The sequence below is a fragment of the Dromiciops gliroides genome, chromosome 2 (genome assembly GCF_019393635.1).
Source record: "Dromiciops gliroides isolate mDroGli1 chromosome 2, mDroGli1.pri, whole genome shotgun sequence".
Classification (NCBI taxonomy): Eukaryota; Metazoa; Chordata; class Mammalia; order Microbiotheria; family Microbiotheriidae; genus Dromiciops; species Dromiciops gliroides.
Window position 1 is genome coordinate 664543083 of NC_057862.1, and position 18435 is coordinate 664561517.

General features: G+C 45.6%; 1 protein-coding gene across 1 annotated transcript in view; it reads right to left on the reverse strand.

Moving 5' to 3' along the window:
* RMND5A (required for meiotic nuclear division 5 homolog A) overlaps window positions 1-18180 on the reverse strand; it is a 71734-nt gene extending 53554 nt beyond the window's left edge. The window contains exon 1 of the mRNA XM_043983414.1: window positions 17497-18180. Within this exon, the coding sequence (XP_043839349.1) occupies window positions 17497-17638 (142 nt within the window). The 5' untranslated portion in view covers window positions 17639-18180. The remainder of the gene's footprint in view (window positions 1-17496) is intronic.
* Between the last annotated feature and the right edge of the window lie 255 nt (window positions 18181-18435).

The following is an 18435-nucleotide window of genomic DNA, read 5'->3' on the forward strand; positions in this document are numbered from 1 at the left end:
AACACTTCACAAATAGAATAGCAGAAGTGTGAGAAAGGTGATGGTAAGAAAATGGGTAACTGTCTCCTCTCAATGAAAATATAACAATAACAGTCAATCATACCCCTCCTGACCTGTTTTCATTAGGACAAAGGTCTCAGATCCCCTCCTCCCCCTCTGGCTAACAAAAATCACACGGTTCAAGGAGCCCTGATCTCAATAAGGTCCACTCCTGAATTGTGTTCATATAAGTGTCATGGGGCGCAGAGCACCCCAGAATTTCTCTGGGGCACACCGAGGAATCTTCTCCTTGAGAAACTAAACCAGAGGACAGATAAGGCCTAGAGGAACCAAATCAGACTGAGCTAGCTTGGGATTCCTACCCTTCATTCCGGTCTCCCTTATCCTGGGGAGATAAATTTGGGTGTGGCTTCGGCCTTTGTGTTCTGAAGAGGGATCCGTAGCCACCCCTCACCCAATTCCTCTAGTCACTACTAGTGGGGGATGGTCCTCCACTCCTCACCCAATTCCCCCAGCTACCACCAGTGGGGGATGGTCCACCTTCATTAAAGGAACTTTTCACGGGCAGATGGTCCACCCCCATCAGTCCTCTATAAAAGTACCTTCCGGTCTCCAGTTCGAGGAGATTTGGTACCTCTGAGCCATGTGCTTTATGCCAAATCTCCCCATGAAAAGTCTAAGGATTTCTTTCATGGTTTCCCTCCCCCCACCCTTCCCTTCCCTTGGCCCTAAATAAACTATCACCTTGTTCTAACTAAGTTTTGTGTGCAAGAGGGTGTAATTCTTTAAAGAGGAATTCCCAAGAACCCCAACCCCAAATCGTACCCCATTTCCCACTATATCATAAGGAAGAATAAGGTCTGCTCCTGAGTTGTGTCCATATAAGGAAGAACTGATTAGGGATGGGAATACTGCATTCCAATTAGCTAGTTTTTGCTCATAGATTGTAACCCATGAGTAATTGGACCAAGGATGAAAAAGGGGAGGGTCCATTCACATTAGGGACTAGGGTTTAAAACAGGGCTTTTGAGCCCCCATTCTTTGCACCCACTAGCTGCACACTAGGGTGCCTCCCTCTCACGAGAAGGAAATAAACCAGCCTTTGTCACATCGATGCTGAGTTCCTGAGAATTACTGAGAAGAGGATTGTTTTCCCTCACAGTGATGAATTCAGTTCTCTGAACTGATGCAAAATGAAGTAAACAAAGGTAAGAAAACAATATATTCCAAAGTACAGCCCATGGAAAGCCCTCCCCCTCTGCCACCTATTGAAACTGAATATGAAATTGCAATCACCCAGTTAAGTCCTAAAGAAGCCACTGCCAACACTGGGGGAGGGGGGGGGTGGAATACTGGTAACAAAGTTCCTTCTATAATATTAGACTTTGTCAATGTTGGTTAGTTTTGCTGAAGTTTTCCCCCATTGTCCTTCCCATTTGTTCCTTCTTTGTTATAAGATACATTAGGAAATGAAGGTGACAGAAACAAGCTAGCAAGTCCATGAAGGTGGGAGGGTCTATGAGATTTCACAGGTGAGATCCTGTCTGGCTAGAGACAGACTAGGAACTAAAGTAGGCTGCACTCAGACTAAGTACCCAAATAATGGGCAATATTTCAGCTGACAAAAAGTATTGATATGGGCTTAGAATCAATCAGAAAGGGTCTCTCCTGTGAAAAGCAAAACCAAAGATGACCAGATTAACAGGACAGACATATCAAGGAATCAAGGGACTATTAAAGTTTAGACTGGCCAACTAGATACCAGGACAAACACACCGGAGAAATAAGGGGAAATAAAATTCTATGGCAGGAACATCAATCAGGTGTGGCTACCACCCTGCCAGAGGCAGGACCCCAAAGGTCAGGACCATCATTTAAAAAAAAAAAAACCTCAACTCTCAGAAATATGACAAGCATCCGAGCTTTCCCAACCCATCCCAAAAGTTTTCAACTGTCACCTCATCCATACTCTATAAAAAAATCTTTGCCCTTTCTGCTGTTTTGGGCGGAATACTTATTTCCTCCCTGGGAGGCTGCCTCTGACTTCCCTCAGTCACCTTCCCTAGCACCAAATAAAGATAAGTTTAATTCTGATTGGACTGTGTTTGAGAGTGTAATTCTTTATTGAGGAATACCTAGGAACCACAACAAAACCCCCATGTCACTGTGTAGAGGACTGGATTCTACACCTAAAAACAGAATATGAGCTAGGTGTTGCAGTGAGCATAGCTTAACAGATTCCTCAATATTACCCTAGAGTGTCAATTCTCATTAGCTTACCACTCAAGGCCCCTAACCTGAAACAGTAGGAATGAAGAGAGGATAGAACTGAGAGAGATCCTAGATGGGGAATTTACAAGCTTTTACAATATATATTGAATGCAATGAAGCCAAGACAGAAAGGAATAAAATCTTACTCTCCTGGAGTCAGGAAGACTTATCTTCCTGAGTTCAAATCTGGCCTCGGATACTTCCTAGCAGTGTGACCCTGGGCATTTCACCCTGTTTGCCCCCTCTGTAAAATGAGCTGGAGAAGGAAATGGTGAACCACTCCAGTATCTTTGCCAAGAAAACCCCAAATGGGGTCAATAAGAGTTGGACATGACTGAAATGACTGAACAACAATAATAATGTGTGAGGTACTAACTACTGCCAGGCACTGGGCCCTGCCCTCAAGGAACTGACATCCTGTCTTGGGAGACGACAAGCACACATCAAAAATACACACTGTGGTCTTTCGCAAAAGGAGACTTAACAAATGGGAGACAATGAGTGACGCAGGCTGCCCTTACCAAATACAGTCGAAAGGAAGCGTCAATAGACAATAGCAATTATATGAACTGACTAGCCAACTGCCCAAAATCTGAAGTAGTGAGAAGGGAAAATGGGACATGCATAGAGGAGGGATGATGAAGTTGTGTATGAGCTGTATCTCACTGATCCTCAACAAAAACAGAGAGGAAGGGGCCATTACTTTATTTTACAAATGAAGAAACTGAAGCAAAGGAAGGTTAAGTGACTTGCCCAGGGCCATACAGTTGAGTATGTGTCTGAGGTCAAATTTGAACTCAGATCTTCTTGACTCCAAGTCCAGAGCTAACCACTTTGCCATCTAGCTACCTCGGCTTCTATCTAAAAAACTACCTCCCTTCCTTACCCAGTAGAGGAAGGGGACACTTTAAGACTAAGCTGCCTGTGGATGTAAGCTATTAAAGCTCACCCTGCCCCACACACATATGTAGATATGCCTATTTTAATATGAACATCTAAGTTAAGACAGCATCCAAAATGTGGAATAGAAAACTACACCCAAAATATCGCACATTCACTCTGGTTCTCATTAGCCTGCTCACTTCCCTAGGTTGGGCACCTTGCCCCACAAGAGAGTGACTGCATAGGTGAGAACTCAAGAGCTTTTCACCAAGCAGCTTATTTACCAAAGAGCCTTCCTTCAAGAATGGAGGAAGACAAGCCAGGTGACTGGCAGCCAGGAGCCCTGCCCAAGAGGCCTGTGGAGGTTTAAGACCAACGATGCTGCAACCAAGGACCACAAAAAAGGTGTCAGGTGTCAGCACAGATTGTACACTACCATAAGTGGAGTTAATCTTTTCCAACTCAAACTAGGATAATGCTATCCCTAAACCAGAGTTAGAGTAAGGGGGCCTAGGCAGGAAATGCCACATTAACTAAAGGATAATCTCAAAACTGCCTGGAGCCACTTTTTCAAGAAAGTTTAGTAATAAGACAAAATCTTTGCTCTTCCACAATTGCACCCAAGAACATGTTTATACTTTTTCATCTTTATTTATGCAAATGGAAACCAGGAATAAGACAGCTCAATGAAATCCACAGGCCACAGAATCTCGAATTCCTGTATTTGAACCCAACTTCCTCCTTTACCCAAATCTAAACCAACCTAGTGCAGCAAAAACCCATCATCTGGATTTCCATTTCTTGGCTTCAAAGAGCTAATGAAGAAAATTCCTGATCAACCTTTAAAGCTCCTTTCCTGGTAGAGGCTGAGAAGAAGTAACATGCCCTGCTATTGTTAAATACAAAAGGAAACTCCCAGGCTGGCGGGGCTGCCTCCCTGGCAAGTTGTTCCTGCATTTGTTAAGCAAATGAGATCACGGGACTAATCTGTGCTTGGAATTAAGGCTGAAGGGAGGAAAAGGGAATAAGCATTTGTATGGAGCCTCGTACACACACAGATCTCATCTGGTCCTCACAACCCTGGGAGGAAGGTAGGTGCGGTCCATTTTACAGCTGAACAAACTGAGGCAAGTCCAAGATCAACTCGTTGCCCAGGGCTCGTACCAAGGGTACCAAATCTTCAAGGAGGTACAAGGGCCCAGGTCTGTGCTGTACACCCAAGTCCCATCACCTCAAAGATCCCTCTCTCCTCCCAGCCCTGGGACCTGAGGGAAAAGGCCCCCTGAGGGGCAGCTCTCCTCAGGGCCGCCGGGTCCCCAGGTCCCTCTAAACAGGGCCACCCCTCAAGAGCATCTGGGGACAGCTCACTGCAGTCTCTCAAAAACAGCCTCCACGTCTCCAGCTCACCTGCCGGCTGATTTGTGCTTCTAAAAACGCCACCAGCACTGAGCTAATATAGATGACAGTCTTCCTAGTTAACTGTATCAAAAAGCTGCACACTGTGCTGCTCCTACAGAAGGCAGGCCTCACCAACCAAACTCCTATAGTTCCCTGGGCTTTCTTTGCCTTCTGTTTCACAGCTGTGTTCAGTCACCCCCACTGGAGAGAAAAAAAAGTAAAACAACCTGGAACACAAAAAGTTTGTACTTTCTTCAATAAATGGCTACAGGAAAAAGTTTGACAAAAATACAGCTGCTAAAAAACCCTAAAAAGCATATGTATGATCAAAAGCATACATTTCAAAACCAAGTTCTAACATTGTCAAGGAGAACCCCTAAAAGTTTTTCCATTAAAAATGGGGTTGGGGCGGCTGGGTGGCGCAGTGGATAAAGCACCAGCCCTGGATTCAGGAGTACCTGAGTTCAAATCCGGCCTCAGACACTTGACACTAGTTGTGTGACCCTGGGCAAGTCACTTAACTCCCACTGCCCCACCAAAAAAAACAAAATTGGGGTCAAGGGGCAGCTAGGTGGTACAGTGGATAAAACACCAGCCCTGGATTCAGAAGGACCTGATTTCAAATCTGGCCTCAGACACTTGACACTAGCTGTGTGACCCTGGGCAAGTCATTTAACCCCAACTGACAAAAAAAAAAATGGGGTCAAACAAAAATGACTCCCCACCCATTACTATTATCTGATATAGAAATGCTAGCTATAGTAATAAGACAAGAGAACAAAATTAAAGGCCTGAACATCAAAGAGAAAAAAGACAAATGTCATATCAGATGATGTGAAATGCTATGGGGAAAAAAACCCAGAGAAAAAGTTAAGAAACCTATTAAGACTTAATATTGGGGGGGGGGGGGATTTAGGTGGCACAGAGGATAAAAGCACCAGCCCTGGATTCAGGAGGACCTGAGTTCAAATCTAACCTCAGACACTTGACACTAGCTGTGTGACCCTGGGCAAGCCACTTAACCCTCACTGGCCCACCAGGGGAAAAAAAAAAGACTTTAATACCTTAAGCAAGGTAGTAAGATACACTATTAATCAATAGAATTCATCAACATTTTCATAAACACAGAGAAATTGCAGGCAAAATAGCTACAAAATGCATAAAAATTATCTTGTAAACAAAGCAAGGCATCTGTAAGATTTATGTGAATAAACCTACAAAACACTCCCTGTACAGAAATAAATGAGGACTTTAAAAATTGAAGATATTCACTGCTCATGGTTGAGCCTTGCCAATATAATAAAAAGGGAAAAAAACCAAATAAGGTTACCTGAATTAATTTAGATTTAGCACACTACAGCATAATCCCCATTATCAAATGAATGATTTTTATAACTAGGCAAAACAAAACTCATTCAGAGAACAAAATCTCAAGAAAAATAATGAGAAAAAGTATGAAGGAAGGGAATCCTAGCATTACCAGGCCTCAAAGCATCATAACACCTTTTAAGTACTGGGAAATACGTAGTTGTCCTTTTCCATGAAGAGGACCAAAATTGCGTCACTATGTTGGGTCAAGGTACAATGTGTCTTGACTGTGGCTGAGTAAACCAAAGGAGTTCAGAAGGCTCTATACCACAGGGAGAAGAGAGATTTCTCTAAAACTGCATCTCGTTTATTCTGAGCCACTGGGATTCTTCCTTGCTCATAAAGCATGGTGCTTTCTTTGATGAGGGCACACCATGCTGGGTGGTCCTGTGCCAATGTCTCCCATGTCTCAAAATCAATTCCAAGCTTCTTCAGAAAGACCTTGAGAGTATCCTTTTATTGCTTCTTCTGACCACCACCATGTGAGGGCTTACCTTGGGTGAGTTCTTCATAAAATAGTCTTTTAGGCAAACATACCATTGAATAATTAGGCCAGTCCTTCAGAGTTGTGCCCTCTGAAGCAGAGTTTGAATGCTTGGCAGCTCAGTTCAAAAAAAGACCTCAGTATCCAGTCCTTATTCTGCCTAAGACAATTCAAATAGAAGCGATTCAGGGGACAGGTAGGTAAGGCAGTGGATAAAGAACCGGCCCTGAATTCGGGGGACCTGAGTTCAAATCCAGCCTCAGACACTTAACCCTGTGCTGTGACACCTTGGGCAAGTCACTTAACAAAAGAAGCAGCAGCAGCAGCAATTCCATTTCCTGGCACAGCACTGGTACACTGTCCAGGTTCCACAGGCAGACAACAATGAGGTCAGCACAATAGCTCTATAGACCTTTAGTCTGATAGGCAGTCTAATACCTCCTTTCTACCACACTTTTCTTTGGAGCCTCAAACACTAAGCTAGCTCCAACAAATCGTGCATCAACCTCATTTATCAGCGTGCACATCCCTAGAAAGTACACTGCTGCCAAGGTAAGTCAGCTTATCCACATTATTCAAAGTTTCTCCATTTGTTGTAACCAATGGCTCCATATATGTATGGACAGTGTGGTGCTTCTTAGTATTGATTGTTAGACCAAAATTAGCACAAGCAGCAGAGAATCGATCCATACTCTTGCATCTCAGCCTCAGAGGCTGCACTGAGTGAGCAAAAAGTCACACACCAACTCTCCCCCTCTACTTTAGTCTTGGCTTGTAGCCTTTCCAAGTTAAACAATTTACCATTCATGTAGTAGCTAACCTTGATGTCATTTTCGTCCTTGTTGAAGGCATCTGACAACATTGCAGAAAACATCTTGCTAAAAATAAAAAGCATGCGAACCAACAACCCCGCTCCATTCCACTGGTGACTGGGAAAGCTCGAGAGCACTGTCCATAACCCAGGACCTGTGCAAACTGATGTACAATTCTGATGAACTTCTCCAGGAAACCAAATTCTTCCAGAACTTTCCACAAGCTCTCAAGACTGACAGTATCAAAGGCCTTGGTTAGATCAATGAGCACTGTGTACAGACCTCTGCTCTGCTCCAGGCATCTCCTGGAACTGTCCAGCAGCAAACACCATACCAACCGTTCCTTAGCTCTTTCTGAAGCCACAGTGGCACTCAGGTAAATGACCATCTTCCAGGTGAAGGATTAGCCTATTAAGCAGGACTCTGGCAAGAATCTTAGCAACAATGACTGAGAGAGATAAGAGAGATGGATGGATAGACAGATGGATGAATAAAGAACAGAAAAGTAGAATGAACAAGAAAAGGGAAAAATAGATGCAGACCAAAGCAATAATCCCACTGTTTGAAGAGCCCAAGAACATGTACTTCTTAGGGAAGGACTCCCCTTGAGACAAGAAATGGAATACTGCAAGCCTCTGGCAAAACTAGGCTTGGGCCTTCAACTTACACTTTGTACAATATACTCAAAATGAATGTTACCTCCACATAAAAGTGTCACAACACAAGGAGAAAAGGACAAATCAGGCCTCTTTCACAAATGTATCTAGTGGAGAATTCTTAACTAACCAATTGATAGAAAACATTTGAAGATGGCCAATTTTGACAACATTAAGAAAAAAACCCAAGAACAAAATCAAAGAAGGTAAAATTTGAGAAATTGTATAAGGGGAGATATCTGCAAAGATCACCGAAGTCACGTATCCAAAACATACTGAGATTTGAAACTGTATATACAAACCAGCAGAGCTCTTTACATTAAGGGGTCAAAGTATATTAAGTTTTCAAGAGAACTGCAAGTTATAAACAACCATATGAAAACATACCATAAATCGCTAAGAAAAATGAAAGCCAAAACAACGGATGTTTTGACTCAAACCATACAAATTGACAAAGATGTCCAAAGATGAGACAAATCAATGCTGGGAAAGCTTTGACAGTCAAGTCACCACTGGTAAAGCTGGGAAATGGCCCCGTCTCTCTGGATAGCAACAGGAAGGTTGCGGGTAAAGTGATGAACTCTCAGTAGCCCTTGACCCAGTAATCCCACTAGGGGCTTACTCATCCCAAGCAAAGCAAAGACAGAAGCCGACGTCTAATATACACCAAAGGGAAACCCTGTGGTGGCAATGAACCTCAAATACAGTAAATTTCCCTCCCCTGGGGAAAGGCATGAATATGAAACATTTTAATAGTATGTAAGAAAAAACACAAGGAGTTTAGAAAAACAGGATAAAATTTGTATAAACTGAAGCTGAACAAAATAAACAGCCTAAAGCACAATATGTACGAGGCCAACAAGGTAAACGAAAACATGGATAAAATAAAATCCAACTCCTGAATCACAGAAAAACCATCAAGCGATGAGGTGGGGGGGGGATGAAGGGGGGAGAGTCTTAGGATAAGGACAGTAAAATGACTGATGTGAAAACAAAAAGAATCAGTAAAAAGTTTTAATAAGGAAACGGTAACAAAACTAATTTCTAAAATATAAGTTTAAGTTGTTAGTATCTATCAATTTGGATCATGGATGTGCTGGTAAATGTTTAACTGACTCTCCAGAAAAAAAAACTGCAAACATCCCTTTCAATTTGATTTGCATTTTTAAGATTTTCTCCATCACTTGTTAAAGTCTAGACTATCCACAAAGAAACCAGCGTGATCTGTGACCAGCCCAAGTGGCTTCAGCTCGCCCATGACATCGAGCCTCACGCCATCCTTGCTCTAGGATCAGAAAGCTCCTTCACAAACCCAGGGCCACCAGCCCAGCTCCACACTAAGTTCACAGCAAACCCTCTGCAGCCTTTCCCTGCCTTTGCTGGAACTCACTAGCATCGAATACAACTCGATTTTCCCATTCCATCCACCTTCTGTCTTTGTCTCTCCCAAAACTGAGCAGCCTTTCCCTCTTCATTGGCTCCTTCCTATTCTCCAATATGCATGTCTGCCCAACCCACCCCCTTAAACCAAGTCCTATTTCCATCCTACCTTTTTATGCCCTCATCGATCTGCCTTCAGTCCCTGACAGTATAGACGCTGCTCTTTCAAAGTCGTTATTTCCCCCTCATCACCAAACCAAGTAGTCTTGGATCCTCCCGACTGATCTGTCTACTTTCTTTTCACACACTACTCTGGATCCCCCTTTTCACTTCTGAGTTAACTTTCTCAGCAACTGGACCCTTTTGCCTTCTCTTGGTGGAAGGCATGTGTGTCCTGAGCCCCTCAATTTTTCTTTCCCAATGTGTGTGTCCTAGGCCCCTTACGCATGGGATCCCCCTTCTCAGACTAAAGTTTCTAAAGACATAAAATACATCAGATTGCAAAGGAAATCAATATGCTGAACTAGTTAACAAAATATTAAAAAAAAAAAACAAGTTCACAGGCATCCCCCTGAATTCTAACCAGGAATCCCTGGGGCTCAATGAACCTCAGGTCAAGAACTTCCTGTAACACTCGTCTCCCAAATCTATCTCTAGCCCTCCTCCAAATGGAACAAGGCATCTATCTGGGAGACCAGTGTTCCACCCCTGGCCAAACGACCTCCTTCTCTCTGGTATCCAGTCTCCTCATCTATAAAAGGGGCTGGACTATCTCAGAGTCCTGCACCTGACTCTACAAAGACGCACGTGATGATCTCTGTGGCCTCCTGGACATTAACACTTGCAGTTACCTCAAACTCAACTTACCAAATTATGTTTTCCCCCAAACAGAAGCAGCCCTTCCCGACTTCCTTTTTTTGGCTAATGGGATAACGGAAAAGCATTTACTGAGTCTATTTCATGGACTTTACCCCTCCACCCACATCTGATCACTAAGCCCTCTTCCATCTGTCCATTCTCCCACCCACCATGCTGGTACAAGCTCTTCCTGTCTTAGTTAATCAGATCAACCTCCTAGCTCTTCAGCCCCATTCTCTCTTCCATCCTGTACTGAGCAGTCATGGGAGCTCGGCTCCCCAGTGCACTGGGATAAAACACAAACACCTCAGTCTCAGTCTCTCTCTGTCTGTCTCTCTCTCCTCACCTACTGGCCCATATTCTCCACAGGACCTAACCACTCTTGCCTCCCCTTCTTAGCCCTCCCTCCTCTACCTAGGTCAAAATCCTGCTCCACTGTTCACTGTGAAGACTGACTGACTTGACCCTCATCTCCCCTGAATTCCCAGTACTCATCTTGTACGCTATCTTAATTGTATCACACACTCCCTTGTGACATATCTTGCTCTGCTGTCCCATGGTTACTTAAGCCCTCATAAGTGGCTCTGTCTCCATCGCCTCGATTGCCAAGCAAACTCCTCCGCTGCGGGCACTATCATTTATACCTCTCTGTATTCACCAGGGCATCTAGCAAAGGGCTTATCATTAGTTGTATGAATGAACAGCAGAGAACATGTGTATTCTGGGAGATGACCAAGATATTAGAAGTGCTTTTAGTAGGTGCATTCCATTCTTCAAGGAAAAAGCCATCATGATTTTCTCCCTATTTAATAGCTGGCATTTATATAATGCTTTAAGTTTACAAAGCACTTTACAAATGATAAGGAAACTTGAGGCAGAGGTTAAGTGACCAGTACAGGGTCACATAGTTAATAAGTGTCTGTGGCCATATTTGGCTCTATCCTATCCACTTTGCCACTTAGCTGCCTTTCCTGAAATTCCTTTGAAGAATCCTACTCCAACATCTTATTGTGGCCCTATGGTTCCTGACCACAAGCTTTGAGTAGTAAGTACTACCAAGCTAGAAAGGTTTTTAAGTACAGTCCCAGCAATAGGACATGACCAGCCTACCTCAATATAGAGAAGCTTGCCACCAATGGCCCAGCCACTTGGTGATGAGATCTGTGGCTATGACCACACAAACAAATACACAAACTCCGGCCCTCTGTCCTGCATGGCCACCTTCTACCTCTGGAGTGATGGGGCAATGGTGGGGAGAAGAAGAGGGCACAGGGACCGTCCACAAACATTGACAACTTAGCTAACCCACTTCCAGATAGGAGGCAAATAGCCTCAAAGGGCAGATTAAGGAATAGAGATACAGTCACTGTGGGAACGTGTTTGCCTCACTATCCAGGTTTATAATGGCGGCTCTATTTTTCTTGCTTTCTCAAGGAGGGGTGAGTAGGAGGGAGAGAATTCAGAGCTGAAAATTAAGTGCAGTTTATTTTATTTTTAACTATGAACTTAGCTCCTGGGGCTCTCAATACAAGTACTACCTGAGGCAGTGAAGACTGCAAATCTCAACATTCACAATATAAACAAAACCAGAAGGTGACAGTCTGGTCACATACGGGAGGAAAAACTTCAGAGATGGTCTGTACACTCCCTTTGGTCTCCATAGATATCAAGAAAGCTCAAGATGTCCAAAGGGCTATAAGATTGTGAATCCCTTTGATCCAGCAATATCACTGGTTAGGTTTATAACCCAAAGGCATCCTAAAAAAGAGAAAAAGACCTATTTGTACAAAAATATTTCTAGCAGCTCTTTTTGTGGTGGCTAAGAATTGGAAATCAAAGGGATGCCCATCCATTGGATAATGGCTAAACAAGCTGTGGTATATGATTGTAATGGAATATTCTATAAGAAATAACAAGCAGGATGATTTCAGAAAAGCCTGGGAAGCTGGGCTTATGGACTGATACATAGTTAATGAAACCAGGGGAACGTTGTACACAGTGACAGCAATATTGTTCATGAAAACCTGAGGAACTTAACTATTCTCAGCAATACAATGATCCAAGACAATCCTAAGAGACTAATGATGAAGTGGACTATCCACCCGCAGAAAAAGAACTAATATTGATGGAACACAGCCTTAAACATGCTGTTTTTTATCTTTTATTCAAGTCTTTTTGCATAAAATGACTAATATGGAAATGTTTTACATAATTGCACATGTATAACCTATAGCTGATTGCTTACTGCCTCAGAGTGGGGAGGGAAGGGAGGGATAGAATTTGGAACTCAAAACTTTAAATAAAAATGTTTAAAAAAAGAAAGTTCAAGGAGGGCCCCGAGCACATGGGGCCGACCAACCATCTGTGACAAACTCATGGAGGCAATAAATGTATACACGCAGAGTGGAGAGAATACTCTCCACATCATCTAAGCAATACCAACAGCAAAGCTGGCCAAGAGTCATGCCTTAAATTAGATTCCACTAGGTCCTGATTAGTATGAATAATGAAGTTATCCAATGTATTCAATTTTGCACTCATCGAAGTCGTAATTATATAAAATAAAGTAACTGGTTCCAGTCCACTGGAAATATACAGTATAGATTTGAATAATACAACCACATGGGGGATTCATTAGTCACACTAAATGGGACCTGGCTATGCTAACTAGGGAAATAACCTGTAATAGCGCAAAAACCTAAAGGAGAAATGATTACATGGTTGGCGAAAAAACAGATCAATGATTAAGTTAAATCATCTTACACCCAAAGTTATAAATGAACCAAACACAGAGAGAACTCTCAACTTGAGACAACACAAAAAACACATTTAATGTTAAAGAATTCACTTGCACATCTGGATGTTTTCCATGGAAAGACCATGGAGGAAAAAAACTTGAGTGTGAATCTTCTCTTACCTCAAACATCAGTGATCAAGAGGCCAGTACCCTCCAAGATCTGTAGAGGTAAACTGAGCAGAGGAGGCCCAGAGCTGCTGAGTAGAGCCGAAGTCTGAACCCGTGATCATCCAACCTCAGATCCTGTGCTCCTTACCCCATGCCACCTGTCACTGGGCCCTCCAGCAAGGCCAGGTGTAACTTAGAACACCTACACCTCCCAGGACTGTCAAAATGACAGTTAATCCAAGAGCTTAATAAAATGTACAAATGTCACTAATCAAACGCAAGGAAGCATCAGTGTAGGCCAGCCAGGAAATAGGAACATTTCTGGGTAAAGTACATTGGAAAGGGCTGTCCCTAGAGCCGAGAGAGCGACTGCAGCTGACCAGTTGTGTGAACAAGAGCAGATCAATTCACTGGAGTCTGGGTTACCTCGTTACCTCCCAGGACTGTTGTGCAGATAAACTGAGATGACATATAGAAGGTACTTTTCATACCAAGTACTCTTCTGAGAAACCTTCCTTGAAATGATAAGGTCAAGAACAGTAGAGTATTAGTCACCATATTTAGTGCCACAATTTATTTCTGCCTCAGGACATTTTATTTGAGTCAATTTAAGCTGAAATGGCTTTGGATTCACCAAACCCACCCCAAACTTCCTCACATCCTACCTGACTCTTATTATAGGCTTACCCAAGTCGGGTGAGGCGGCAATTTTGGAATAATTCCATGGTAGCATCACAAAAGGAATTTCAAAATACTTAACCACCACCTGGCTTGTCCAGGGCGTCTAACAGCTGCAACAGTGAGGCCAAGGTGTGGGGGGAGACGAGGCACAAGGTAGCCGTTGCAGCTTCTTTTCCACAGGTCAAAAGCAAGTGGCCTTACAGTCAACACAGCACTACACAAATGCTCAACAGCCCCACACACACACACACACACACACACACACGTTATCCAATGAGGGAAAAGAAAGACCCTCCTCCCTGAAGGAAGGCTCAACAACAGCAGCAGCTACCATTACAACATTATGCATATGATTTAGCAAGGAAACAAGTATATAACTAGGGCAGCTAGGTGGCGCTATAGTGGATAGAGCTCTGGACCTGGAGTCAGGAAGACTCATTTTCCTGAGTTCAAATCTGGCACTTACTAGCTTGTCTGACCCTGAGCAAGTCATTTCACCGTTTGCCTCAGTTTCCTTATCTGTAAAATGAGCTAAAAAAGGAAGTGGCAAAAGACTCCAATATCTTCATGTGAGAAAATAACTCTTAATAATGGATTTCTAGGGGAGAGACAGATTAGTTTAGTTACTCTCTCCCCAACACCCCAGAAAGTTCAGCCCTGGGAGGGGGCCCCTAACTGAAAGACTGATGGGATTAAACCAAAGACCTTTAATTAACTAAATTAATTTAATAATTAAACCATTATCTAATGGACTTTGGCTTGAGCAACCTAAGGGAGGGTCTTTTGCATTCAAACCCTGACATCATTTGGTAGAATTCGATTTTAATTTGGACCACCCTCAGGTCCTGTCAACAATGGAAATGAATGATGCTAACCAATTAACTTTGATCAATGTACCAGCCACTATCAAAAGAGGATAAAAGCTAAGGGTCACCATCTTGGCAGTCTTGGCCCTCTCTCTCTTGGCTTCCTGAACCCACTCCCTTGGCTCCGAATGCTGTCATTTGGTACATGCTCTTTAGCTACGAAGGCCTGAAGGTCTAAGACTAAGAGGAAGTTAGGGAAACAGGCAGCCAATTCTTTACTGGTATATATGATATTAATTAATAATAAATGCTTACTGCCAAAACGGGTGCAATAGCCATTAATATATAAGTAGTAATAATTTTAGAAAACAGTAGCCACACCATTTAAAAGGCACATTGCCAAGAAAAGCCCAAATGTGGTCACAAAGAGTCTGACAGGCCTGAAATAACTACAAACACAAATAACTAATGCAAGTTAGAATGTGTTTAGTCCTCCTGGGAAACAGTAATGGGAAATTAAGACTTCGAGTGCTGGTGAAGCAAGATTAGAGAAATTCTTATCATGCCCCCCCAGAATCCTATCAGTGGCTCCTGAATTAAACCCAGGTCTAGAAACCGTGCAAAAAAGTGCAAAAATTTGACATTTGGAGCTTTCATTTACGTAAGGCCCCATCAAGATCTCCATGGAAACAAATCCCCTCAACCACACCATTCCCCCCCCCCAAAAAAAGGCAGGTTCACTCTGGGCTTCCTTTAACCATTCCTACCAGGATAACTGAAGGCACTATATACTCTCCTGGGAAAAGCTCTCCAAGAACTCGGCTTGCTGGGAAACAAGACGATTGGGCAGAAAACACCCTGCACTACCCCACCAAACTAGACCGCCAACGGCTTCAGCTACACAGGCAAAGAACGTATTTCCTCATGCGGTTATGCTGGCAAGCTAAGTGCCCGGGTCAATTCAGCCTGTTACCAGGCAAGATTATGATAGCTTTGCAATTCACAATGAGTACCTTCCAGAAGAGCCCAAAAAGCTACGGTTAAGGTTACTATTGCTAGCAAACTGGTAAAGAATAAAAATTCCAAATGTTTTGTTTTTTCTAAAGGAAAACAACTGCAAACATTGTCCTTTATTTAAGACAACCTGCATCAACCCCTCCTGCTGACTCTTTACTAACTTCAGAACTCAGTCACTGACTTTCAAGAATACATGTCATTAGGGCAGCTAGGTGGTGCAGTGGATAAAGCACCGGCCCTGGATTCAGGAGGACCTGAGTTCAAATCCGACCTCAGACACTTGACACTTAGTAGCTGTGTGACCCTGAGCAAGTCACTTAACCCCCACTGCCCTGCCCCCCAAAAAACCAAAACAAATAGGTATACAAGAATACATGGCATTATCCAAGAGGTTCCAAGAAGCCAGCCCTTTTGGATCCCTTTTGGATCCCTTCTGGACTCTGAAGCTCTTTAATAAACTAAAAAACCTCACCTACCCACCCACCTATCCTGTCAACTCCTGACAGGATTGCAGGTTAATAATTGAATGAAAGATGGTTGGAAAGGGATTCCACAGCCCAAAGAGGTGGAGCCAAGGGATACTCAAGAGCAGAGACCACATGAAAGCCTGCCCTCCCCCACCCTCCAGAGAGGGCTGAGCTTTGGAGAAAGGAAAGGGTGACCCCCTCCCCCCAAAAAATGGAACTCTGAGGAGTCTAAGGGAAAAACAACTTTAAAAATGGATTAGGTGCTGCTAGTACGAGGGCTGAAAAGTTGAAGAGACCCAATAACCCAGGTGGCTCTGAACAGCACAACTTGATGCTAAAAGCTCCCTACAACGGATTACAAGACCCAGGAGGCCTGTGACACTCAACTCATTAGAAAAGGAGGGAAAAGAAAGAGAATGTGACGAGGATGGATTAGAAAATCCCAATAACTGAGCGGCAAAAGACCCAAAGGGGCTCTAGGAGATGGGATTCCATGCTGAACCCTCTGAAAAAGGAAGAAGGACGGGAAGGGAAGAGAAAGATGCAACTGGAATAGATTACACGTTCGCAGTAATAGAGCTGCCAAAAAGCCCAGACAGTGCTGAACCTCCCATTAACCAATGCATTAACCACCACCACCCCCAAAAAAAAACAAACCAGCAAGTTCTGGACAGTAGGGATCCAGTTCCGAACATTACCCAGGAAAGAAGGAGAGAGAAAACAAATGGAAGAGAATGTAACTAGAAGAGATCGGGTACCCAGCACTGCCCTCCAGGCGTAATTCATCTCTCGAAGAAGGAAGAGGATGCGACCAGGGATACTCACAAGGTAACCGAGTCAGAGCAGGAACAAAAGTTGGGTCACTGAAAACGGGTCCCTCGCTTTACAGATGAAGACACTGAGACCCAGCCAGGTTCAAAGTGACAGACCTCTCGCGGTCACGAACCAGGCTAATGAGGGTCTGCGATGAGATCATTAAGACAGACCCCAGGATGGGCTGAAGCCCAGCCCTCTCCAGTCATCGGGCCGTGGGGGGATCCCCGGGCCAGGGGAGAAGGAAAGGGGGGGAGGGGGCTGCCGGACTAGCCCCTGGGGCTCTGGGCCATGATGACTCGCTGGGTCCTGGCCGGTCCCTACAGGAAAGGGGGGAAAGAACGGCCCAGAGGCCATCGGGGCGCCCAGAGCCCCGGAGCCAGGCACTTCCGAGGGAAAAGGGGGGGCGGCCCCTGGAATGAATGCGGAGAGCCTTCGGGCTCTTGGCTGGAGGTGGGGGGCCTGCGCTGACCACACCTGGGGCAAGGGACGAAGAGGACCGGACTGAAGCCGAGGTCCGGCGCCCGGGGCCCAGCGCGAATGCTCCTCGGGGCTGGGGGACGTGAGGAAGGGAGCTGGAGATGTCAGTGGCCCGCAACCCCAGCCCCTGCTGCTGCGCCCCTGCCCCGCCGGGGCTCCCCCTCCCTCCCCCCCGCCCCGCCCCCGCCCCCGGGCCGGGCGGCCCGCGGCGCTCGTACCCTGGCTCTGCAGGATCTCGTGCTTGAGGCCGCCCGTGTAGTCGATGAGCTCCTCCAGGCCGCGCTCGCACAGCTGCCCGTAGCCCGAGAACTTGTGCAGCACCTTCTCCAGCTCCCGCTCCACCGTCACGCACTGATCCATGCCGGGCCGTCCCGAGGCCCCGTCCCCGTTCCCCCGGCCCGCTGCGGGCCCTCGTCGTGTGCCGCGCGGCGGCGACCGCGGCTGAGGCTGAGGCGGCGGCGGCGGCGGCTCAGTGGCGGCGCCCCGGGCTACCCGCGTCCCCCGGCTCCATGACGCCCCGGCCCCGGCTCACGCCTCGGCCGCCGCTGCTGCTGCTGCTGCTCCTGCTGCCACCACCGCCGATTGTTTTTGTTTTCACAGGAACCGACCGATGACCTGGTTCTCTCTCCCGGGCGGCACCAAGAGCCGCCGGCCCGAGGGGGAGGGCGGGGAGGGAGCGCCGAGACGCGGGCTGTACCAAGCGGGCCGTCCGAGGAAAAGAGAGGGGGACAGAAGAGCGGAGCGAGCGCCACGACCCGGGACTCAGGCAGCGCCGAGCGCGGGGCCGGCCGCGCGCAGCCGCGGTTAAAGTGTGGGCCGTACCACGGGAAGCGAGCGAGGGGGAAAGCAGGGAGAAACCACCGGACACCCCCGCGCTCTCCGGGCCAAAGGGAGTGCGTGAAGGGAAAAGGGGAGGCTCCGCATCCAGTGGGAAATGGCCTCTAACTCCTCCCCCGGGGACGGCGTGAAAACGAGCCTATGGCCTGGCGGCCAGAGAGAAGGCATACGTCATGAGGAAATCTCCTCCAATCCAAGACTGCAACATCAAACCTCCCCCAATCCGGGTCGACCAGGCCAAACCAAATGGCTCACTGTCGGAGGGGGGAACCTCTGCCGGGAAGGCAAGAGAAACACAGACACTGCCTAAGGAAGCGCGC